The sequence below is a fragment of the Trachemys scripta genome, chromosome 2 (assembly GCF_013100865.1).
Source record: "Trachemys scripta elegans isolate TJP31775 chromosome 2, CAS_Tse_1.0, whole genome shotgun sequence".
Lineage (NCBI taxonomy): Eukaryota > Metazoa > Chordata > Testudines > Emydidae > Trachemys > Trachemys scripta.
In genome coordinates this window covers 75,687,748-75,713,277 of record NC_048299.1, presented here as the reverse complement: position 1 = coordinate 75,713,277, position 25,530 = coordinate 75,687,748, and the positions used below count along the sequence as shown (strand labels likewise).

The 25,530-nt window shown below is 44.2% G+C and overlaps 1 protein-coding gene across 1 annotated transcript; it reads right to left on the bottom strand.

The window, feature by feature from the left end:
• Positions 1-461: 461 nt before the first annotated feature.
• On the bottom strand, positions 462-25,530 carry LOC117871711 (collagen alpha-6(VI) chain-like). The gene is made up of 12 exons (XM_034759487.1): positions 25,438-25,530; positions 22,700-23,305; positions 21,496-22,110; positions 17,880-18,440; positions 14,723-15,280; positions 11,906-12,481; positions 8,048-8,614; positions 3,563-3,912; positions 3,381-3,459; positions 2,219-2,364; positions 1,584-1,676; positions 462-470 (listed from the first exon to the last, which is right to left on the bottom strand). Exons 1-12 carry the CDS (start codon positions 25,502-25,504, stop codon positions 462-464), a joined length of 4,227 nt encoding a protein of 1,408 aa, XP_034615378.1. The 5' UTR covers positions 25,505-25,530.

The following is a 25,530-nucleotide window of genomic DNA, read 5'->3' as shown; positions in this document are numbered from 1 at the left end:
CCACTAATTAGGTGTGTGGCCCTGGAGAAGACACACATGTAAGGGGAGGTGGTGGCCTTGGGGAGGGAATAGGGGGCAGGTGGGAGGAGGCAGTGGGGTGAGAAGAGGGGGTGGGGGGAATTTGGGACATGCAGGGCTGCGGTGGCCTGAAAAAGAGGCAACTTTCCCCAACTTGGGGGCTGCCACGGCGAAGGAAAGAGGGCACATCCATTGCATTAGAAAGGTAAGACTACTGATATTAAAATATGAGTTGTGTGCTTTTATTTGTAGAACAAAAAACGATCATTAAGATTTTTTTAATAGAGCTTTTATCCAAAGCGCTTTACAATAGTTAGCTAACGGTACAAACAACATTTGGAAAGATCATTAAGTGGTCTGCTGAGACCCTCAGCAATTTTCAAGTGGTCCATGAAAAGAAAAAAGTTTGAGAACTCTTGTTTTAGGAATTATAAAAGAATCATCTAAGTCACCTAAAAGAGTGTTAAACATTAACATAAATTGTGATATATGGACAGGTTTTTTTCAAATGACAAATTTTTAAAAATTCAAATAAAGCAACAGGAGAAAAATCACTATCTTCTTTAGGCTTTCCAACTGGTTTGATTTTATACAGCTAGACTTACTAGAGCGGGGTGGGCAAACATTTTGGCCCGAGGGCCACATCGGGGAATAGAAATTATATGGCGGGCCATGAATGCTCACAAAATTGGGGTTGTGGTACAGGAGGGGGTGTGGGCTCTCGGGATGAGAGATTTGGGGTAAAGGAGGGTGCTCTGGGCTGGGATCGAGGGGTTTGGAGAGTGGAGGGGAATCACAGCTGGGGCAGGCGGTTGGGGTGTGGGGAGAGGCTCGGGGATGCAGGCTCTGAGCAGGGCTTACCTCAAGTGGCTCCCGGAAGCAGTGGCATGTCCCTTCTCTAGCTCCAATGCAGAGGTGTGGCCAGGAAGCTCTGCACGCTGCCCCATCTGCAGGCACCGCCCCTGCAGCTCCCATTGGAGCGCATAGGAACTGGAGTGGGGCCATGCTGCGGCTTCCGGGAGCCATGTGGTGCGGCCCCCGACCCAGCACCCCACTGGAGCAGGGCACAGCTGCATGGTGCGGCTCGCGGGCCAGCTTAAAACAGCTCAGTCCACAGTTTGCCCACCCCTGTACTAGAGTATATTTTTTCAGCATGGTTGTGCCAGTCAGTGGTATACACAGGGTCTATTTATGCTGTGAGTATTTTGTGTTTGTTCAGCTCATATTTTTTTTTAAATGCCTTAGGACCCAATTCAACTTTGGAATTTATTTTTATTTATTTATTAATAGATCTCATGTTGTTTGGTTTACCTAGCTACTGCCTCTCGGGGAGGTGGATTACCTACACCGACGGCACAATCCCTCCTGTCAGAGTAGGGAGTATCTATACTGGAGCACCACAGCAGCACAGCTGCAGGATTTTAAGTGTAGACAAGGCCTGAGAATAGATACAACACAGGCAATAAAAAAGTCTTCCTATAAAGCTCCAACATTTTCATTTTCCTGGACTTGGCCGGCCCCCGTATAATTACAATCCAGATGAAGTGTCACAAAAACATTCTTACTTTATCTCCTCCTTTCCCTTGGCGTCCAATTCCACCTTCCTCCCCAATGCACTTGCAAAAAACAGCACAGCACGTCCTTTCAGCAACGTTAGTCTTGAAAAGAGGAACAAACAACCTGTGAAACTTCATTTTTCATTCATACTTCCCTGATCCTGAGCACATTTAAGACATTGAGAGTTTTGCATTGAATTCAGGAGGAGCAGGATTGTGCCTTGCATTCTACAGGCTAGATCCTCAGCTGTGGCCGAGCAGCACCCAGTGCAGCAGGCCTTTGCAGCACCCTGATCCTGGGGCTATCTGGCAACCAGGGCTGGTCCCAGGCTAAATTCGAGCAGCCTCACTCCTTCCTCCCGCCCCCCTCCCCAGCCACACTCCTTGCACCAACAGCTGCCAAGCTAAGTGGGCTGCTCCAGTACCATGAGAAGATTCTCTTACACAGTGGGAAATGTCAACTTGCTCAGCCAGCTGACTCTAGGCCTGTTTTGTGCCAACGAGTATACCAGAGAATGTTGCCCTCCGTGACTATTGTACTCCTCTCAGTTCAGTTGTGAGTCTTATTCAGTTCTTTAAGAAAATGACTAGGGCCTTCATCAAAACTCTAACTAGACACACTGGAGCTTCTCTGAATGACTTACCACATACTTGGACAGTGCTTTGGCGATATTTCTCATGCCAATAGTTAATTGAGTCATGTATTCAAATCCTTTTCCAAACTCAATGTACTGAAGCTCATTAAATTTGGAGGCTCCTTCCAGAACAACGGTTATCAGTGCATCCAATCCTATTTAAAACATTGACCATAAATGAGCAAAACATAAAACATTTATCCAAATGAAAATCTTAGACAATTATTTAGTTGATGGGATCCTTGTGTGTAGGAATTCAGATTATTATAAGGGTAAAAATAAAGATTATAGATTAGAGAATGAAAATCATGATTTATCTTCACATTTTATTTTTAAGAGTCCATAATTAATAGAAAATAAATGGGCCAGTGGAATCAGAAGCAACCGTGGAATGAATTCTCTGAGGGAAGCTTGAGCATCAAAGAACATGTGACCGCTGTGGCTGTCAGCACAATTTTTTCCAGAATATTTTATCCTTTCACCTGCAAGCAAGTTTTTAATTTTCAAAATAACACTGCCTTGTACTGAAATTGAGTTTAAAGCTGAAGAGAAGAAACACACTGGGCTAGATCATCAGCTGAGGTAAATCCAAAAATGGAATACAATAGACTGAAAACAAATATCCCAGTATTATGGCCAGAATTTTCAAAAGAGCTCAGCACTCACATTTAGGACTAGATATTTAAAAAAAAAAAAAACTCAGCTCCTGTATATACACGAAAATAAGTGGCCAGATTTTCACAAAAGTTCAGCACATTGGGTCCATGTGAACACTTCTGAGAATCAAACCATAAGCACCACAATCCGAGGCATTGCCTGCTCAGCCCTTTTGAAAGTCTGTTCCCAGTGACAGGTGCTGAGCAAATCTGGTGCTTTTCCTATTACTATTTCATGACCTTGTACCACTTGGTGATGATTGTGGGTTATCACACCACATCATCATGCATGGAAGCTTCATGACAAGGCAAACAAAAAGCAATGTTAGGACATAACATTCTGAATTAGTGGCTCTCTCTATCTCCATATCCTGGCTGCTAAAAGGGAAGGCATTCGTTTTTCTTCTGTCCCTTTTTCACCTGCCTTTCTTCGGCTAAAGAGCTTGGGGTTGAGTAACACTTTTACACACCCTCTCAAAGTAATTTAATTTAAATATTTGTCCACTTTAAGATACCTTTTTTCCTGAGGTCTTCTGACTTTTGTTCAAGTTCTTCTACATCTTCATCCAAACCATCTGAAAATACAAGTAAAACCTAAAGAAAGATAGAGAGTTTGAAATCACAGGAAGTCAACAGCAGATTTAAAACAAAAGAACTTATTTTTGGTCCAACATCTCGGTGTAAGAGATTAGGTTACCTTCCTTCGATTTTGATCATCAGCTTTGCTTGGAAACGTTTTCCAGAGTGACTCCAGGAGGTTGCCATTGAGACGAGATGGTTTGTCGATCAGGATCTCTCTCAGGCTGTTCCATATTTTCTCACTGTCAAACTGGAACTTTGAAGACACGGGTGTAACGGTGTTCTTCAAGTAAACTGCCACGCTGCTCTGTGTCTTTGTCCCCACATTGCAACTCAGACTGCTTAGGGATGTGAGGGCTTTTAGAATGTCAGGAAGATATGCTTCCAGCTGGTACTGTCCATGGAATAAACGGTCACCTCTCTTTTGTGAAGAGATGTCAAATCCCATAACAATATCCACAAAACAAGCTATAGTCGGGAAGAATAAAAAACAAAGTATCACAAATTATAAGCACAAATTTAGATGGAGGAACAGAGAGAAAGAGGGGGACAGAGTAAGCTAAAGAATCATGGTAATTGTAGAAATCAGTCAGATATGGACAGGAAAACAAGACAACAGTTGGTGGATAGAATATGTAAGAGAGGTCCTTAATGTCTTTTATCCATATTGGGGCTAAATTCACCCTGAATTCATCTTTTACACCAGCAGGGTTATTCCAGGGATGAACTTGCCTCAATAGATGTACTTCTGCTGAAAAGAAAAGGGAAATACTTTCAAACATAGTAATTGTAATTAACTGAAAGTATTTTGAAGTAACAATTATTTTTTCATCTGAACCATTTAACAAATTCTTGATTTGATATTACATTCTGAACATATCTGAACATTGATATTAATGTGAGTTTTGTGCTTTACTTCAATGGAAGCAGAACTGGGCTCAATTTCATATTATTCCCCATCCCCAACAATAGTTAAACAGACTGAAACTTAACTTTCTTTATAGTGCACTGTGTTGGAAGATGCTTCAAGAGTTAATGATGCTGTACTAATAGTCTATTCAATAGACCTAGAAGTCATACCGACAATTCTGTTTCACGTGTAGGTCAATACTAACAAATGGGGTGGAACACCTTAAATCAAGATGATTTAAATCATGATGTTAAAAGACAACTTCAAAAAAAAAAAAAGATGGAAGTTAGGTTAAGCCTTTATAAAATTAATTTGAAATTTTGTGCTATTGCAACTTTAGAATAAAATTTATAATACACTTGATAATAAGTGCTGCTTTTTTAAATGCCAGTACTGGTGGGGTATCTTATTTGAGTTTTACAAAACTGCTATAGGCAAAAGAAAAGTATTGAAAATTAAAGCCCTGATTGTGCAGGCATCTAAGCAGGTATCTAACTTTACTCATATGAATAGACAATGAAGCTACTCTTTTAAATATATGCATGAACACATCTTAGTGACAGTCTTTATCACTTCAGAGCAAAACAGCTTCTGTGTTAACACCGAGAAGTCATTTAGACTTTCAGTACATTAACACAGTTATGAACTTTTATTTATACAAATGGGCCATTTAAAAAAAATCATAAGGCTAATTACCTAAATATGAGCTTAAAGATCAAAGAGATTTTCGAGACCACATAAAGAACACAAGTTCCAATGGCTCCCAACTGCAACCACTGATGGAGGAATACGGCCTGATCAAAGCATTTCAGTTTCTTGACTCATGGAAGTTCAATATATCCAAGATTATGTTGGTTGTAAATATAGCTCATCTACTTTGTGTCTAGTTTGTGTCATTCTCACAGTAAGGATTAATGGGAAACTGGAATGATCATTTTCTGCATAAATGAGTATTGCAAGAGTGAAATCTCTCAATTGAAAAAAAATCTGTAAAAGCTCAAATTCCAACAGTTAGGAAACTAATTGGAGAAATAAGTATTAAACATCGACTTTAGCAATTTAAAGCTATGAAGTAGGAATAAAGTAAAGAATTTGCAAAGTGTAAATAAAATGATTAATTTTAACCTTTTAAATTGAAATATTCAAATTTAGATTCTTTTTAATGTAAGCAGAGTCAGGATGAGCTCTACCCTGACATCTGGTGGTGAATTATGGCGAGTGTGGAAAAGAACTCCAGGGGCTGATCTTGTTTGCATAGGCACACACACTCCGCCTAGCATGAGCCCACAGCAGCCCTAAATGGTCACTTTGGCTGCTGTGGGATCCATAGGTTCTCTGTTGGGTTACATTTAAAAAGAGAATAAATTATGGTAGGTCTTTGCCTTGTGAACAAATCACTTATTTCTTTTGCCACCAAATACATCTTCCTAAGTTCTTGCTCCTGGCAGTGCTACTACATGACAGTGTTAGAGCAGCTGCACCCCCCACCAGAGAAAGAGGACAAAGGCAGACAGGGAAAAGGAAGCAAGTGACACTCTGCCCCAAGCCGGAGAAGATTTGTTTTCATTACTCTCAAGCTCTAGGAGCAGGCTCTAGTGCAGGGGTTGGCAACCTACGGCACGCGTGACAAACACGGCACGCGAGCCGATTTTGAGTGGCACGCTGCCTGCCCACTGAGAGGAGGCGGAGGATGAGGGGCGGAGGGGCCAGAAAGTGCCACGCTGGGGGAAGAAGGGGGAGGAGGGAAGCTTGGCTGCCGCAGGACCAAGCTTCTGCTTCCTGCCACTGCAGGGGCTTTGTCCTCAGGGGGGGGGGGCCCGGCCCCCCGCCCCACTCAGCCCCCCCGCCCACCGCTCTCCCCTGTGGGGGCAAGAGGCAGAAGCTTGGTCCTGCGGCAGCCATGCTCCCTCCCCGTTTCTTCCCACAACGTGGTGCATTCCAGCCCCTCCTCCTCCCCCCTCTCCCTGCTGGCGACGGAGCAGAGCAGAGCCGAGCCGAGCGGCAGTGTGCTTGCTGCTCCGTAGAGCAGGCAGAGAGAGGTAGGGACGGGCCTTGGGGAAGGGGGTGGAACACGGCATATCCCTCCCAGCCCTCTGCCCTGACCCCCTCCCCCAACACCCAGCCTTCTGCCCTGCACCCCCCCATGCCCTCCAGCCTTCTGCCCTGCACCTCCACACACACCCCAGCTCTCTGCCCTGCACCTCCACACACCCAGCCCAGCCCTCTGCCCGGACCTCCCCGCAACACCCAGCCTTCTGCCCTGCTCCTCCCACACACCCCAGCCCTCTGCCTTGACCTCGAGTCGCCCCGCTCAGCCCGCTGCAGGCCTAGATGAACAGAACCCCAGGCTGGAAGTGGGCTGAGCAGGCTGGCGGCGTAAGATCAGCATTTTAATTTAATTTTAAAGGAAGCTTCTTAAACATTTTGAAAACATTGTTTACTTTACATACAACAATAGTTTAGTTATATAATATAGACTTATAGAGAGAGACCTTCTAAAAAACGTTAACATGTATTACCGGCACGCGAAACCTTAAATTAAAGTGAATAAATGAAGACTCGGCACACCACTTCTGAAAGGTTGCCTATCCCTGCTCTAGTGAAAGAAAGGAGAGAGCAGCTCAGTGCTCTTGCAATGGCTGTGAGGGCAGAGAAAGTGCCAGCCCAAAGAGGAGGTGAAGAGTAAAATATCAGGCGAGGCAAAGGAAAATCAACTCCTTTCTTCAATGGGAAAGTAAAAAGGAGGCTCCTCTGAGTCAATGACTTGCAGGCTACAAATCAGAACAGCCGTAACAAGGGGATCTAGATACCCTGGAAGCAAAGGGAAGAAGCACAGGGGTGGGTGGCGGGGAACCTTGACATAAAGGCATACAAGCCAAAGGAAAGTGATTGTAAAAGATCAGAAGCTGTTTTCAAGGCAGTGGAGGTTAGTTGGCCAGATTCTGCCTTCTGCCAAGATCTGCTCAGTACAAGAAAGGAGGAGTGGCCATCAGGGAGCTTGTTAAGGCTTCTCAGCATGGAGCTATCCCAGCATGCTTTGACTCAGCCCAAAGGTGAATTTCTATTGGCTGGGCATAGCAAGGAGCCTACAGTCAACCTGATGGCAGTCCTCGGTCTGTTTGGATGAAATACAATAACTTTTGAACTGGCATCTGCTAAGAAGGCAGCTTCAACCAAGTCTCTAATTACTTCTCTCTCAGACTGAAAGAAAAGAACGTGAGGGGAGAAGAGGAAGCTGGGGGGAGGGGGCGGACACAGAGCCCCTGCCATGAGGATCGGGTTGCAGTGAATCCCTGAAATAGAGGGGGATGGGAGAGGAGCAAACAGAGTTTGTGGGAAGGAACAGATGAATGCAAGGAGCCCCCAGTGCGTGCAGCGAGCTTGACCTATGGAAGCAACAAAGTGTGCGACCCCCTAGTTTATTTTGTAAGTAGGAGCAAAACAGGTGCAGCCATTTGTGTGTTGCAGGAGTATGTAAACAAAGCATTTTCCCTGCATGTTCCAATCAGTAATTTTGACCAGAGTAATTTATAAACGCTGTCGCTAGAAAATTCAAACCTGGCTTTTATTAGTCTTCAGTGATGGTCAGAAATAATACAAGTTTGAAGAAAGATACCTCTAGAGGTGGGACAGAGGCAAGAAGTCAGGATTGAAATCTGAATCTCCCCCCACCCCCAATTCATTTATACTTACTTGTAGGAACATCAGGTTTGCATAGATCATCAACGAGTCTTTTTTTAATAATCTTCAGCTCATTGAAATCATTAACAGTGTACTTCCTTTCCGGGACGCCAGCTATTTGCATGAGCTGCGAGTGATCAATTTTCCCAACTCCTATAGCATATATATGAACACCTTCCCTTCTCAGATCTTCTGCTGGTTCAGCAACATCATCATGCGACTCCCCATCAGTGACTACCAGCAAAACTGGTTGAACGTTTCTTGTTACTCTTCTGCTGCGTGCTGGTGCAAAGAATTCCCTCACCTTCCTAAGTGCAGCTCCAATTAAAGTTCTAGTTCCTGTCATCTGCTTAATGTTCTGAATTTGAATGTTCAGTTCTGATTTGTTCTGAAAAGCACCCAGGCTGAATTCTTTTTTATACCTGCCACTGTACTGGGCAATGCCAATTTGAACATTCTGATCATAATCAATCTGATCTAGTATAACTTTCAAGAAATCCTTCATCCTGGTGAAGTCATCTGGCTTTATACTATTGGAACCGTCAATCAAGAAAACAAGGTCTGCTTGAATTTCACACTCTGAAATGGAATCAAAGGAAAATTAGCTTATTATTTATATAGTGCTCACAACGTGCTTGGGGAGGAGCAGAGATTCAGGCAAAGGACATTGTAAAGGGACAGGCGTACAGGCAAATACTTTGGATGGTTTCTGCTTCTGGAACCACCTCCAAGCTCCCCTGTATTCAGCATACATAAAAACAGGGCATGTGGGACAGCCTAATTCTCACAACAGGGAAAGCAGTCTGTGCAACAACTGGATGCTAGCATGGAAGGCCCCCCCCCCCCCCCCCAATAAGCCAGTGAACTGCAGACCTTATACATTTCCAGCAGGAGTTCTGCTATTGTCCTCAGATAACAGAATGGACTAGAAGAACCTCAACTACTAGGCTTCAAGAGCCCTAACCCTTTACTGGACTTTCCCCTTATGGCCAAGTTAATAATTGTCATTGTTGTAACTGACAAAAGCCTTGTCTACACTGGGGGCGGTGTGTAGGATTTGTGTATCTACACACCATGGTGAAAAGCAGGCTGCACGAACACTGTACTGGTTAGCAACACATCAGTGAAAGGCTCTCACGGAGGGGAAAGGCTTGGGCAATAGGGAGCTGCCAGAGCCTTTCCTCACTGCCTGATGCTTGCTAGAGTCTTTTCTCGCAAGCAGGACACTATACTGCTAAAAATAGTGTAGACAGGGGAGGCACGACTTGGGCATGAAGTGAGTCTAGGATACATGCCCTAAGGTTCTGGCATGTCTTTATTTACCTAAGCAGAGCCTCTCTGTCTCAAGCTCTTAATACCTATGGTAGAGGGGCATGCGGTGTATGTACTCTGCACCCCACTGTCACTGTAGATCTAGCCTAAGGCGTAATAAGAGTATGCATGACCTTTCTCCCAGCCGTAGTCAACTATTCGTTCACACAGTCATGTCTCCAAGTGCTTCCTGGGAGCCATACAGGACCTAGCCCTTATAGTGTTTGCCTCTGAGGTGCAGCATAGCTGTCACACTACTGACTATCTAAAGAAGTTTGGTGGACAATAGCACTCCAGTAGCCCCAGGAGGGGAGGTTGATTACAGTCCACTCTGACCCAGGGCACTGGTCAAATAATTCAAACAGCAATTTGTAACTATTCTTGTTAATAAACACATTCACACTGAGGGGTATCCATGGAATCGTGTTATTCAAGGTTTGAAAGTATTCTGACAACTTCCAGACAAGTGAGAAAACTGTAGGAGTCACAGGAGTGCCATGAATTTTAATTTGAACACTCATCTGAAAATTTATACCATTCCCCAACACACATGAATAAAGACACTCATCCAATCAGGGAGCAGAAACATGTGACTTATGTTGGCCAGCTAACGGTGCAAATAATGAATAGAAAATAAGTGACCAGTTAGCAAAAAGCCCATAGGGTCACTGTAGCACAGGGGCTGCTTACTGCCCCCTGGGCAACCCGCTTGCAGCCAGAGATCATTCTGCCGCACCCTGGCTCTGTTATCCCCTTTTCAGGGCCCTTTAGAACTCATAGTTCAGAACTGGTTCCAAGAATCCCCCCAAAACATCCCATTTATTGAGTCCTCTGACACATACTGGCCCTGTAGGCCCCAGGCAGTTCAAGGTCCCTCTCCAGATTAACACACAACACAAACTCACACAGTCTTCATCCCACCTGGCCTTTCCAGTCTCTCTCCTGCTTGTTCAGGGTCTCTCCCAGATCTTACTGCCTACAGACCTTCCTCCAACTTCAGCTTTTTCCCTACTGACTCAGGGCCTTTACAGGAGCCTTCCTGCTCCCTCCCTGCAGTCGGTAAACCTAATTACAACTTTCTCTCCTGCCTCTCTGGGGCTTCCTGCTCTTTTTATCTTGCCAGCTCCTGATTCAACCCAGGTGTGGTTCATCCTGCAATCAGGGCTCGCTTAGCCCCAGGCTATCCAGCACATGGGGCCAACCACCCTGTTCCAATGACAGAGGCTATTCAGTGAACATTTAGGAGTATGCGCCAGAAATCTGGATTTGAAAACAGTTTCAAACACTAAAAAGGACCAAATTTGACAATTTATTTGCAACAAATCATTCAACTAGCTGCACAGACCAGCAACCTAGAAAGTGCACCTAAAGTACTAATTTTTAACAAGGGACAGAGAAGGGCATTAGGAAAAATAGAAATTGTGGGGCCTGATTCTCCACTGTCTTCCACATTACACGCTCCGGTACACAAGCATAAAGTGTGCATAAAACCCTACCAAACTGGATTTCCTCACTAGTAGGAGTAGCATTTTACAGTCTCTTTGCAAAGATGCAAGTGACTCCTATGGGGTGCAAAGATCTCTGTGATCCCTCCTATGGCCTGTGGGCAAATAGACAGGAGCATGGACAGGCAAATGAGGATGAATCTGACTAGTTGGTCATTCAAATGTGTGTTTTTATACAGCACAGGGGTTTGGAAGTGTAGACCTATGTGTAACTGTATGGAACTAGAGCAGTGGTGGACAACCTGCGGCCCATCAGGGTAATCTGCTGGTGGGCCACAAGATAGTTTGTTTATATTGACCGTCCGCAGCTCCCAGTGGCTGTGGTTCGCTGTTCCCGACCAATGGGAGCTGCGGGAAGCTGCGGGCTGCAGGGACGTGCTGGCCGCTGCTTCCTGAGGCTCCCGTTGGCCGGGAACGGCGAACCGTGGCCACTGGGAGCTGTGGGTGGCCGTGCCTGCGGACGGTCAATGTAAACACACACTCTCATGGCCCGCCAGTGGATTACCGTGAGAGGCTGCAGGTTGCCCACCACTGGACTAGAGAATGCCACTGTGCAGTTTGCATGGTGTAAGTTTCCTCATAATTGCCACTGCATTTTGATTGCCACTTGCAATAGTCCCCATCTGCCTGTTCTTGCTTATTTCCCTCAGCAGAGCTCATCAACCAGGCCAAATCATGTGATGTAGATAAATGCCTATCCCCACAACAACTAGTCTAATCAAAGTGAAACGTGAACTCGGGCCTTTTAAAGTGAAAGGTTAGTGCCCTAATTTTACCTTTATGAAAGTTTTGAACCCACACAGACTAACAATAATATCAACCACTTAAGCAATGAAAATCCTCAACTGTAGGATCAAGTAAGGATAAAGTTTAAGAAACTTCCCTGTTTGCCTATCGCTGGGCTTGCTAAAGAGAAAAGAATACCACAGGAAGCTAGATATACAAATGAAGCCATACACATTGCTTTAGAGATGTGTCTTCCCATCTTTGTCAATTCTTAAATAAAATGATGAGGAAAGTTTAAACAGTATAGACTAGTAAAACAAACACTTACCTGGTTTTGAATCACCACATATTTTTTCTGATATTGCTACAGATGTGTTTTTGAGTCCTTCAAATGTATTCACATAGTAATATTTGTCTTTTGATCCAGCCATGGCCAAAAGCTCATCAGGTTTTGCTCCTTCTATCCCAACAGCATAGATAATAATTCCATTGTCTCTTAATCTCTTGGCTGTGTCACCGAGCTGTGCTGCATCATGGGACTCACCGTCTGTTATCACTATAAGAATCTGTGGAACTCCCTTACTTTTGCGGCCACCTTGCTCCTTAGCAAACAGAGCTTCCGAATAGCCAACTGCCTTGGCTGTATACGTTGAACCTCCTTTAGATACGTCATTCTGGATAGCCTCAACAATCTCGGATTTTGTTCTGTACATATTAAGGTAGAAAAACATTTCCGGTTCATCAGAATATTTTACAGCTCCAAACTGAACTCTATCTGGAGCGACATCAGATTTTTTCACCAAATCAATCATGAAGTCTTTCATGGTCTGGTATTGTTCGGAACTTATGCTCCCAGATCCATCTATCACAAACACAACATCTAATCTTTCTATCCTCTTGCATTCTGTAAAAGAACAAATGACAAAACAAAAAACCCAAACACGTAAGTAAGTACAGACTCTTACTGAATCTTTCTTACTAGTCCCCTTGTATTTAAGCAAAGCTTGTGAATATGGATCACTTTTTGGAGGCAGTAACACAACTGAACATCCTATGTTAGGCATGTTTTGGGAAAATCCATCAGTCCACAACAGAAGGGCCTAACCACTAATCCTAAAATAACTGAGAGTTTCAACTTAATCTAAAATCCAGAGGGACGAGGAGAAAGAAATGAATAGTAACACAGAATGGGATCAGGCTACATGATCATAATGGCCTCTTCTGGCCTAAAAAATAAAAAAATTTTAAAAAAATCTATGAATCTGTATTCTAATAGAATACAAACACTAATTAAAAGCTTTTGTTCCCCCCCAAAAAAACCATATTTTAAGATTTTCATTTTTGGAGTTAAGTCAAATTTCTGTGATCCTTGTTTTACAGAGTCATCATACACAGTTTTATGTACTGTCTAATAATGGAAATGAGCCAAATTCTGCTGCCATTTGCATCTATGCAACCACACTGAAATGCATGGAGACCCACCAGGCATCAATGACAGCATAATTTATGTTGTGCTTTGGATCTATTGCAATATTTTCTTCTTTGTGAAAGAAAGATGTTCAATTTGGAGACTGAAGCCTTGCCATCCCTGCACTGCCCCCAAGGCCCTCTGTTGCAGTGACCAACAAGGGCTGAACGGGACTTTTGTGAAACCCATTAAAACTACTCCTAAACTAAAGATCAACGTTTATGACGAGGAGATGGGAAGTCAATACCTGATTAACAGTTTACTAAGGAGGACATTGTAGCTCCTAAACCTGGAACAAAATATTTACATTTCAGGGCATAACACAGTGGCAGGTTTGATCTGTTCTCACTTTGCAACAGCAAAAATGTGTTTTCTGCAATTGGATAAGTGAGTGCAAGTGAGACACAGATCTCAGTCCTGTAAGCCCCTGAAATGGAACATGCAATGTGCAAAGAGGAGAGAGACTCTGTGTGCTCTCCCCAGCCCCATTAAGCAACCATGTATGGGGCCAGGCATGACCTGGCCCTGGGCTATTCCATTTTTCAGGTTCTTATGCAACAGCAAGTGCAATGTTTGGATAGCAGCCTCTGCAGGGAAGTGTTTGCACAGATGGTTATCATTCTACCGGTATTTTATTCTATATAGGTTCTTATACTGCAATCATCACCTTCATAGACCTGTGGGCCTTCCAGCCATGTATTAAGCAGTGTGTGTTTTTTCCTCTCATCTGCTCCCCAGGGGCAAAACTGTGTTTAGTGAGTTATTTTGAGTGTCACCCCCACTCCCCATATATTTATGTTAGAGAAGGCAAGGTCAATGGAAAACACCTTACACTTGGAGTGGTAGATAGAGAGGTTTGTGATGGTCCTTAGTTCCTATGAGAGTTCATTTCACATAGTCCTGGACTGAGCCCCCCCCCAAATGAGTAGCATATGGTACTCACTACCATTTTCACAGTTTTATGCCTCTTTTGCACCTATATAAATGTGTCTGTCAACACATTTTCATTAAAGTCTTGTCTACATTGGGTTTGAACCACATCTGGAACCCAAACTGAAACTTGTAAATACGGTTCCAACAAAACTAATTTCCGGTGCTGTATTGCTGTACCTATCTATCTTCTAGGCCATTCAGGGTTCCTGTGTAAATGAGTACTACTTAAGTCTATCAGGCATATACAACCTATAGAGCCCATTTTTGCCCTCATTTACATGTGTACAATTTCTATGGCTTCAATAGAAGTTGCACCCTTGTAAATGAGGACAAAACGAGGCCATTAGTGTAAACAAGAATCAGTCCCCAAGGATGTTTTACATTGCCAGAACACCACAAAGGAGCCTTAGTATAAGTGAGAATCAGATTCTTAGTCTTTTCTTACACACATTAGCATACATATTGTACTTTTAAAATATTATGAAATTTATATTATTTGTTTGAGAGAATATAGCATCTTTGAAAGCTAGTAGGACAGGCCTCCTGGTACCATGAGCCAAATTCTACCTTCATTTTCTAACACACTTTTCATCCTTGTAGGCATCTCCTGGAGAAGATGGCATTGCAAGGAGAAAGCACGCCTGTTTATTTACTTTATTACAATACTCAACTATCTGGACAGAGCAAAATTCCTACACAGTCACAGATTGACATGAGTTATTGAAAACTGCAGTACTTACTTACCCTCATGAGGCCTGCATATTCCAAAGATGATCTCATCTTCTATGTGCTTCAGAATATCAAACTCCTCGACGTAAAAAACCAGCTCAGGCTTCCCACTAATCTCTTCCAGCTGAGGTTTATTTGCATTAAACACCCCAACAGAGTAGATAATAACACCTTGATCACGTAAGGCTGTTGCTGGACTTTTTACTTCATCCTGTGCTTCCCCATCTGTAATCAGGATAAGAAACTTTTTGACAGCCGGACGTGCACCTTTGGGAGGCTTGAAATAATCAGACACAAATGTCAATGCGCTTCCTGTTAGTGTATTTTCCCCTATAAGAGACATCTTATCAATAGCACTGAAAATGTCACTTTTTGAAGAGTATCGGTCAAGCTGGAACTCTTCGTGTTGTGTGCCACTGAACTGGATGACTCCAACCTGCACTCGGTCTGCGCTGATGTCAGATTTGTTCACCAGTTCTCTCATAAAGTTTTTCATTTTCAAAAAGTTCTCTGGTCCTATGCTTCCAGAACTGTCCACTAGAAACATGATGTCAGCTGTCATTTCTTTGCAGGCTATAGAAGAAAACAGATTTATATTAGTATAGCCCAGGCTGTACATTAAAAATAAGTTAATAGATTTAACTGGGGCAGGATGGTCTGGGATAGATGGTGGGTGCTAAGATTTCTGGCTGTGCTGGGTAAGTGTGGGAATAGTGAGGTAGGTGGATGGGTTCGTGGGTGCTGTCTGGAGAATACCTGGGTCAGGGAGCCTGGGGCCAGTATTGGGCCCTCTCTCACATGCTGTTACTGCCTCCTCCTCCAGTTGCTGCTATGCATTAGAATCTACTAGGGAGCAGCTAGAAGTGAGGCAGAGAGGTCACCCGAGTGTCACAGCAGCTTCCAGGAGAATCAACTGCAGAGCTGTCCCTGCAGCCTAACCGGGTGCATGAGGATCCGAATGGGCTGAGCGCAGGTATGACAGGGCTGCTGCTTGTGTGAGTGCCACACGAGTTGCATAACACTGGACAGCACTGCTATAAGTTTAGTAGGGTTGCTAAGGAGAGGTTTGCTAGGCACATGCATTTACACACACAGGAGAGATATAGCTTGTGCTTGGTTGTCTGAGCCACTTCCATTTCTGAACAGAAAAAGATTTGGTGGTTCACAAATCAATACAGGCACAAAAGATTCAGGGGTTTACAGCTGTGTATAAGCATATGAAAGTAGCATTCTAGTGATGTACCTGTTAATTGCAAACACCAACTTGACATAGCTACTGCTAGAGAATTTAGTTTGCATTTGTTTTCCTCTTACTGTGTGTGTGGGGTGGGGGAGGGTAGGGTGGGGGGGGGAGGCTGCTGAGCATCAGTCTTACAAAGACAATGATCTTAAATGCCACCCTGCCTGACTGCAGCCTGACGGTAGGGTTAGTGCTCTGTGGGCACCCAAACAATTCATGACACAGGTATTTACACTGGGACAATAGCAACACAACATGACAAGCTGGAAAACACACTACTTGATGTAGGACTATCCTCTTTAGTTGAAAAGCCATCTTGTTTGTTACAGATGTAAGGGGACTCTTGCCCCCTTACTAACACTCAGTGGGGGTGTTTTGGTTGGCTAGCTCCCAGCACTAAAAGGGGAAGGGTCCATGGCAAATCAGGAGCCTGAGACTGACAGTCCCCAGGAACAATGGGGAGAGGCCAATGCTCCAGATCAGCCTGATTGACAGGGTGGGCAGGCTAATCAGAGAGTCAGGAGGCCAGGGGGGTCCCGTCCTCTGTGTGAACTGGAATTGCCTGGGTCAGACAGTGTGGAGCCAAGCTAAGGAGAGAGCAGGGGCCTGAGCTAAGTTGCAGGGAGCAGAGCTGCAGTCCCAAAGCCGGAGCACAGCCCAGAGAGAGCAGACCTGCCCTGAGAAGAGAGCTGCAGCGACCAGAGCCAGAGGGGTCAGACAAGCAGCCAGGAAGCAGGTCAGAGCTGGGAGCAGAGTCACAGAAGCAGCCTGCAGAGCCAACCTGTCCTAGGGGCAGAGCTGCAGCAACCAGAGCCAGAGAAGCAGCCCAGGGAGCTGGAGGCAGAGCAGCAGCAGCAGCAGCAGCCGTGCTGAGGCAGAGTGGAGCTGGAGCCGGAGCTGGGTGCGGCGAGCAGCTGGGGAGAGAAGGGGGACCCTGGGCAGTGGGCCCAGCGCAGGGAGACACCTCAGCCAAGAGGCTCTGCAGGCCAGACTTGGAGGGGGATGGTAACCCTGTCAGGGCGGGGACAACGCTGGGAAGAAGAGTCCTGCCACCTAGAGCCTGAGGGCGTGTGGCCACCGCCAGAGCAAGTGTCCAACCCACAGCAGCACAGCCAGGGCCTGAGAAGGAGCCTGGGACCTACAAGGAACAGACTGTGAACTGCCCTGACGTTCCAGAGACACTGTTTGTGATGTTCCCTGCCACAGAGCGGGGTGATGTGTTTTCCTTTAACCTTTCCCATTTTTCCTTATTCTTTTTTTAAAATTAATTGTTAATTAAACAACTTGTATTTGCTTTGAATTGTATGAAATGATCAGTGGGTCAGGGAGGTGCCCAGTGCAGAGAGAGTACCCCGGAGTGGGGACACCCTAGCCCCTGTCCTGGGTGACCACAGCAGGGTTGGGGGTCGAGCCCCCAGGAATCCTGGGCCCAGCCTTGTCGGGGTTTACGAGGACTCTGCCAGACAGGAGAGTGGAAGGGGAGTCCTCAAGGGCAGGGAGGCCTCTGGGTAAAGGAAGTGGGAGCGAGGACTCAGATCCTTTCGCTAGCCCACTTCACCCGGGTAGTGCAGAAGCCAGGAAAGTTCCCCACAATAGCGGGACCATTTCCCCGCTTACACAGAGTTGAGGGGAAAAAAAGGAGGAAGTAAAAGGAGTGCTTTGATGCTCTGAATGAAACCAAATAAAAATACCCTTGCTTTTTTAAAGCATATGTTGAACATACACATAGATTTAAGAAAGAAAACTGCATTATTTATAATTGGCTTGCAGACAGCCATCTTAGTTCAAAATGTGCCCAAAGTATATTTATACATTTCAGTTATTCAGGCTGGAGTAATGTTTTGAACTTGAAATTGTTTGTTATATAAGAGGAGGTGCCGCGTTCAATTAGCGCTCTGAGTTCAAAGGGCAAAAATCAAAATTTTCCCTTACCTTCTTTAGAACAGATCTTTTGAACAATTTCATTTTTTATATTTTTCAAAGAGTCAAACTCTTGCACAAAGAAAGTCCTGCTCTTTGACCCTGCAATCTCATGGAGCTGTGCTTCAGTTGCATCTTTTACACCAATGGCATAAATATTAACCTTCTCATTCCTCAGTCTCTCAGCAGGCTCCTTCACACTGTCCTGTGACTCCCCATCTGTTAGGACAATGAGGTAACAAGGCACCCTGCCAGCTCTCTGCTCCCTTGCCTTTTTAAACAGTGGCTGCATGAAAGTCAAAGCTTCTCCAATATGGGTATTCCCAGATATTTGCCTAATGTTGTCGATGGCCCTTTCTAAATCATTTGTGTTGTTGTATTCATTAAGTTCAAACTCCGTTTTGTTGAAATGTGAGAACTGCACAGCTCCAAAGCGAACTTTATTCGGCCCTATGTTAAACATCTTAATCACTTCCTTCAAAAATGTTTTGATGTCTCCGAAATCATCATGAAGAATGCTTGTTGAACCATCAATGAGCACATAAATATCAGCTTCCTCTGTGTCCACACATCCTACATGGAAAAAAAAATTTTATACAGCATTAGTGCAAGAACAAAATGTAAAGAGAGAAACACTGAAAGAAGCACCAAAGCATACAGACTTGTAATTAGGGCCCAGAGTCAACCAGTATTTGTACAATGACACAAACCCAGGTGGAATCATAGAATATCAGGGTTGGAAGGGACCTCAGGAGGTCATCTAGTCCAACCCCTGCTCAAAGCAGGACCAATTCCCAACTAAATCATCCCAGCCAGGGCTTTGTCAAGCCAGGCCTTAAAAACCTCCAAGGAAGGAGATTCCACCACCTCCCTAGGTAAAGCATTCCAGTGCTTCACCACCCTCCTAGTGAAATAGTGTATCCTAATATCCAATCTAGACCTCCCCCACTGCAACTTGAGACCATTGCTCCTTGTTCTGTCATCTGCCACCACTGAGAACAGCCGAGCTCCATCCTCTTTGGAACTCCCCCTCAGGTAGTTGAAAGCAGCTATCAAATCCCCCCTCATTCTTCTCTTCTGCAGACTAAACAATCCCAGTTCCCTCAGCCTCTCCTCATAAGTCATGTGCTCCAGACCCCTAATAATTTTTGTTGCCCTCCGCTGGACTCTTTCCAATATTTCCACATCCTTCTTGTAGTGTGGGGCCCAAAACTGGACACAGTACTCCAGATGAGGCCTCACCAATGTCACATAAAGGGGAACGATCACGTCCCTCGATCTGCTGGCAATGCCCCTACTTATACAGCCCAAAATGCCATTAGCCTTCTTGGCAACAAGAGCACACTGTTGACTCATATCCAGCTTCTCGTCCACTGTGACCCCTAGGTCCTTTTCTGCAGAACTGCTGCCTAGCCCTTCGGTCCCTAGTCTGTAACAGATTCTTCTGTCCTAAGTGCAGGACTCTGCACTTGTCCTTGTTGAACCTCATCAGGTTTCTTTTGGCCCAATCCTCCAATTTGTCTACGTCCCTCTGTATCTGATCCCTACCCTCCAGCGTATCTACCACGCCTCCCAGTTTAGTGTCATCTGCAAACTTGCTGAGAGTGCAGTCCACACCATCCTCCAGATCATTAATAAAGATATTAAACAAAACCGGCCTCCCCCTTGGTGAATCCATGCTGACTGTTCCTGATCACTTTCCTCTCTTCTAAGTGTTTCATAATTGATTCCTTGAGGACCTGCTCCATGATTTTTCCAGGGACTGAGGTGAGGCTGACTGGCCTGTAGTTCCCCGGATCCTCCTCCTTCCATTTGGAGTTCCACAGCGGCAGAAAAATCTGCCAGAGAGTGAGGTTATCATGGTGCAAATTGGCTGTAACCTCAATGTAAAGTAACAATGTCTGAGAAATGCTGGTTATTTAACTTATGATAACTGGAGTTCAGGTTATGTGATCTCTATCTGTATGCTACTCGAGGTGCGCATGCACTCCATGTGCCTAAGACCAGAAGATTTTTCAACAGCAGTATCTCTTGGTCCGCATCTCTGCCCATCACCTCCTTGTGCTCCAAGTCAAGGGCATGAGGGACCACATGGACTGACCACCTCTTCTGTTCCTTTTCATGAATAACCCAAGGAAGGGATCAGAAGGAGAGTGGAAGGAGGCTGGGAAGTGGAATACAGATTGGGACCACACATCTTGAAGAACACCAGTTACTGTAAGGTAAGTAACCAGAATTTCTTCAAATGACGGTCCCTATGTGTATTCAATTCAAGGTAGCTCACAAGCAGTACTCAATGAGGAGGGTGCAGGGAACCCTGAGGTGTTTGGCAGCGTGATCCTGCAATCTGAAAGGATACATCTGCTGAAGAGACTCATTCTAAGGCATAATGCCTAGTAAAACTGCATAGAGCTCCATGTTGCCACTCTACAGATCTCCAGAAGGGGAACTCCATGAAGCAAAGCCACTGATGTAACCTGTACACCTTGTGTGGGAGGGGTCACCATCAACTCACAGCTTGATGCAACTTGAAATCCATTTAGAAAATCTCTGAGGAGATTGCTTCCCCTTTCATACATTTGACAAAGGAGACAACTAGATTAGGAGATTCCCTGAAGGGTTCTGTCATCTGCAGGTAGAATGCTCAGGCTCAATAAACATCCAGAGAATGGTGCTCCCTGTCTTTTTTGGTGGTATAATATTTTGGGTGGAAGATAGCTAGTTATATGACCTGATTTAAATGGTATTCAGAGGGAACATTTGAAATGAATATGGGCTGTAACCTCAAAGAAACCTTATCCTTATGGAAGACTGTGCAGGAGGGTCCACCTTAAGGGCCCCAAGTTCACCTACTCTTCTGGCCAACAACTGCAGAGGCCAACTCTGCAAAGGAGGGTGGACCTCCCTATTCCTGTTTTTGATATAGTGTACTGTAGCCATGTTAGATGTGACTTGAACATGCAGGGTACAGAGGAGCGGCAGGAATCTTTTTCAGGCTTCATGCACTGCCCACAGTAGCAGGAGATTGATGTTTAGCTTGGATTCTTCCTGGGTCCAAGAGCCTTAAGCCACATGTTTATCCAAGTGAACTCCCTAACCCCATTCAGAGGCATCTGTAATTATCTTCTTCTAGGGTGGGGAGGGGCTGAAGGGAACCCCCCCAGCACACAGCCTCTGTTTTTCAAGCAGTATAACGACAAAGCTCTGTGGGGACATCAGACTTGCTTGTCCAGGCTGTGTTTGCTTGGACTATAAAAACTGTCCACTGCCTAAAATAATTTAGGCACCAATCCTATATTGGGCTCTGTTATGAAGGACCCTCCTTTACACCTATGCAGAGTCCCACTAACACCAAGAGGACTCCATAAAGACATAAATTGCTCTGCTAGGAGACCGTGATGCAGGATCTTTGCATGAATTCAATAAAATAACATGAACCAGTCAATATGTTAAAACGATGGGTCCGAGCTACAGTTTGGATCCAGATTCAGCTTCGGACCTGCACTACCTCAAAGGCTAAAGTTTGGAACTAGATCAAAAGTTCAGGGGGTTTCGATTCAGGACCATCTCTACTTAAAAATCTTCCACCTAGAGAAAAGATAGAAATATAATTACTGGGAAGGTTTACCTGCTTTAAGTAGTTCTCTTCTTTTAGACTGGACATACAGCTTGTCCTGAATTTGATTCAAGAGTTTCTTTTGTAAAGTTCCAGCTTGTTCTGGCAGGTCAGAAAATGCGGTCAGCTTAGTAACATATTGCTGTGGAGGATATGATGCTATCTGGGTTAACTGGGTGTTATCAGCATTTTCAATGCCTATGGTGAATACAGTCACACCAGCTCTCCGAAGACCACGAGCTGCCTTTCTTACGTTATCTTCAGAGGGTCTGTGGGTGATCAGAATGGCTATTTGCTCTATCCCTTGGGCCTTTCTGCTTCCAAATTTTACACGAAAGATGTTTTTCCTTGTAGCATTAATGGCAGCACCGGTGTTGGCCTTCCCTTCCCTTGGAGAAAAGCCCTGTATTTTCTGCAGAATAGCAGTTTTGTTTGTTTCTTCGCTCAATAAAGATAACACATGTGGCTCACTGCTATATGTCACTAGGCCAATCTTTATACAATTCTTCCTCACATCAAGAAAGGAGACTGTATCTTGCAGGAACTTTTTAATATGTTCAGATTTTGGTTTTGAAACACCCTCATCTACTATGAACACAACATCAGCAACGGAATCATTCTTACAAACTGCAAGGGGAAGAGAGAGGAAAAGAACACAATATTAATTGTCTATTTCTTGGCCAATCCATGGAACAGTCTTCTAAAATAGTTTCCCTCATTCAGATTTATCTAGAAACACAGGAATTGCCATACTGAATCAAATTAGCCGCCACCTAACTCCAATATCTTGTCTCCAGCAGTGGTCAATACCAGCCACGTCAGAGGAAGCCCAAAGGAAAATGCCCATTAATTAGTTGTTTCAGGGCATAAACCAACAACACGAGCTCTATTCTCTTGAAAATTACCAACTCTGCAAGAATAGTTAAAGCTTCACTCCACCCACTCTCCATTCACTTTTGTGGAGTCCGGAGTTAGTCATGCATAAAGTCATGAACAGATAGGCACTGGTTTTCAAAATGTCAAGATTACATGCCTCTCTGTATACACAGGTACCAGGTCATGTACATGTTTGCTCTCTTCTTTATTTTAAAATATGCATGTCATTTAATATTTTGAAAATTTAGCCCAAAATGTTCAGGGTGTCTTTCTTTCTAACACTGAATTATTTCTTCCAACCAATATGATCACAATTTTTTCATAGCCTTGCATTCCTTACCTTCTCTCTCAGGAGCACTTGCAATTATATCTGTTGGTATTATGCCATTAATATCTGTTTGAATAACGTCCTCAATGATCTTGGTCATTTGAGAAGACATATTGAGATCCCTCACTGTGCGAAACTTATAAGAAAATTGAGGTGTAGCCATTGACTGCAATTCTTGAGGAGAAACATCCTGAATCCCCACGGCTATGATTTTTACCCCGTCACTTTTCAAGGTCTTGGCAGGCTCTACTACAGCATCCTCTGATGCCCCTGAAGTCAAGACTACCAGAATTCGTTCTTTGTCTCTTCCACTAGTTGGTCCTTTGAAATAGGTCCCATGAACTTCTCGAAGGGCATTGCCAGTTTTTACTGAACCACCCTTGAATACAAATTTCTTTCTGACATAATTCAGCATTGGGTTCTTTGCTGTATAGGCGTCTAGCAGAAATTCAACGTGCAAATCATCACTGTACTGGGCAAGCGCGATACGATATTGGTTAGGAGTTGCCGTTAGATGACTGATCAGTTTGCTAATAAAAGACTTCATAGAGGGGAACGCCTTGTTTCCCAGGCTATTAGAGCTGTCAACCAAAAGGACAATATCTGCAGATGTAGGGGCTGAACAAAAAAAAAAAAATCAGAAAATTAAATGTTATTACATATTTCTTACCTTTAGCTCTACAATACTCAGATGATAAAAGCAATGCTTCACAGAAGAATTTATCCATAAACAAAATGTCCAAAAGCTGAAAAATATCCTTCTAAGCCCAAGAATTCTCTCATATTTTAAGCTTATTTTATTATCATGAAAGATTACAAAGATAGGAAGTTACAGGTGCTCAGCATCTGTTTGGTACCCAGGACTTCCCAGGAGATGTAGCTATTCAGCACTTCTCAGGATTGGATGCTTGCTTCCTTTTTGAGGTTTAAATTATTTTTTTTTATTTCTACTGAATAGGACACACATTATCTAGTGTTTCCAGTTAGAGAAATATCTCTAAGTGCTAACTTCTTTCACATGTGCCTGCAGTCACCGCCCCATAGTCACAAACAATGCACGCTGGTTTATTTTTGCTAACATTCAGTTCAGCACATGGCAGAGTGTAGTTCACCCTTAGTATGGAGGAACCATGCAAAGTCCCCTGAACCACTTAGGCTCAGGAATTACAAGGAATTGTGCACTGCAAAAAGGATCTCCATACTGACTCTACTGCAGAGGGCTGGGATGGAGCCCAAAATCCACATTTAGGCAGATCCTTATCCTTTGGCCCCAACTCCCAGTGCTAGTAGCTAAGAAGAGCTGAGACAACTACTTATGACTACCTCTTATGGAGGAGTCAAGGTACTGGGGTGAAAGAAGCGGAGCTGCAGTTTTACATGCTTACTCCAGTTTGGATGGGGGGAAATTTCACCTTCTCCTGTCATCCCTGTACTTTTCACTGGCACGGTCATATTTTACCTTAACACAGTAGATGTCAAGGGTATGTCAGTGATCCAGACAGCCTTAAGTGATTAACAGAAGGGTTAAAATAAAGCACACTTCCTCCTACTTTAATTTACACCTACACCACAGTAGAGGACATCTGTCACATTCCTGAGAATGAATATTCTCTCCCATATGGAATCCTATGGCAACTGTGGACTAAGTGTGCAACCCTCTTCAGAGTCTCATTATGTTGTATGCCACAAAGTGGCAAAAGTTGCTTTTTCTTTCTGCCTTGATTCCTCTGTGCTTAGTTACCGGCCTGTCACAAGTGCTGGTTGCCTCCAGCAAGTTGCTAATCATCCTTAACCTCCACTGAAGTCAATAGGAGTTGAAAGCCCTCAGTTTTTCTCAGAAGAATGTGCAGCGTTGGGCCTCACTTTCCTCCTGAGCAACTTTCCTATTGACAACTTTTCTAAATTGTGCAACACGTCTACCCTATCAGTCACATTGATCTGGCCCCCTCCACGGCCAAATTCTGCCCTAACTTACAATGCCACAATTTAGCTCTCGCTGTGCCTGGGATTTATACCAAGGACCCAGTTCTGCAGAATTTACATGTAGAATCCCAGTGACCCCAACAGAACCCATGTGAGTAGGGAGCAGGACTGGATCCTCCTTTTGCACATGCTGAGTAATTCAATCCCAGGTACCCACTTGAAAATAACTAAATTCCATGTGTGCGCTTCATTTATACGCTATCTGCATTTTCACCTCTGAATTTGGCCCTAATCTATGTAAGGCCTGGTCTATACTACCCGCCTGAATCGGCGGGTAGAAATCGACCTCTCGGGGATCGATTTATCGCGTTCCGTCGGGACGCGACAATCGATCCCCGAATCGGCGCTCTAACTCCACCAGCGGAGGTGGTAGTAAGCGCCGCCGACAAAAAGCGGCAGAAGTCGATTTTGCCGCCGTCCTCACAACGGGGTAAGTCGGCTGTAATACGTCGAATTCAGCTACGCTATTCACGTAGCTGAATTTGCGTATCTTAAATCGACTCCCCGCTGTAGTGTAGATGTACCCTAAGTCTGTCACGGTTTACGATAGCACTAATAAACCAAATATGTAAATCTAATGTCCATCTCCATTATCCAAACACAGTTTCAGTCTATTATACAAAGTCTCATAAGGTATAGAGATCCTAACTCAAGAGTCTCACACGTCACCTCAATTTTTTTGGGGGGGGGGAAATTGGGGACTAAATATTGTATTAAAAAAAAATCAAATCATGTAATACAACAGAGTACAAAGGATACTGAAATACCAGGCGTCTGAGTTACTGAAGTTTGACTCCCAATAAGGAAGAGGAACAAAGTCAGCAGCATCTTCATATTATGAATGAACGTTCCAAGCTTTA

Bases quoted from the DNA above. Each gene is read 5' to 3' on its own strand.
- LOC117871711 (XM_034759487.1), bottom strand. From the start codon at position 25,504: ATGAAGATGCTGCTGACTTTGTTCCTCTTCCTTATTGGGAGTCAAACT. The intron at 18,441-21,495 runs GTAAACCTTCCC...TTTTCCATGTAG, and splicing joins AAGAGAACTACTTAAAGCAG to GATGTGTGGACACAGAGGAA. The intron at 3,913-8,047 runs GTAAGTATAAAT...TCCCGACTATAG, and splicing joins CAAACCTGATGTTCCTACAA to CTTGTTTTGTGGATATTGTT.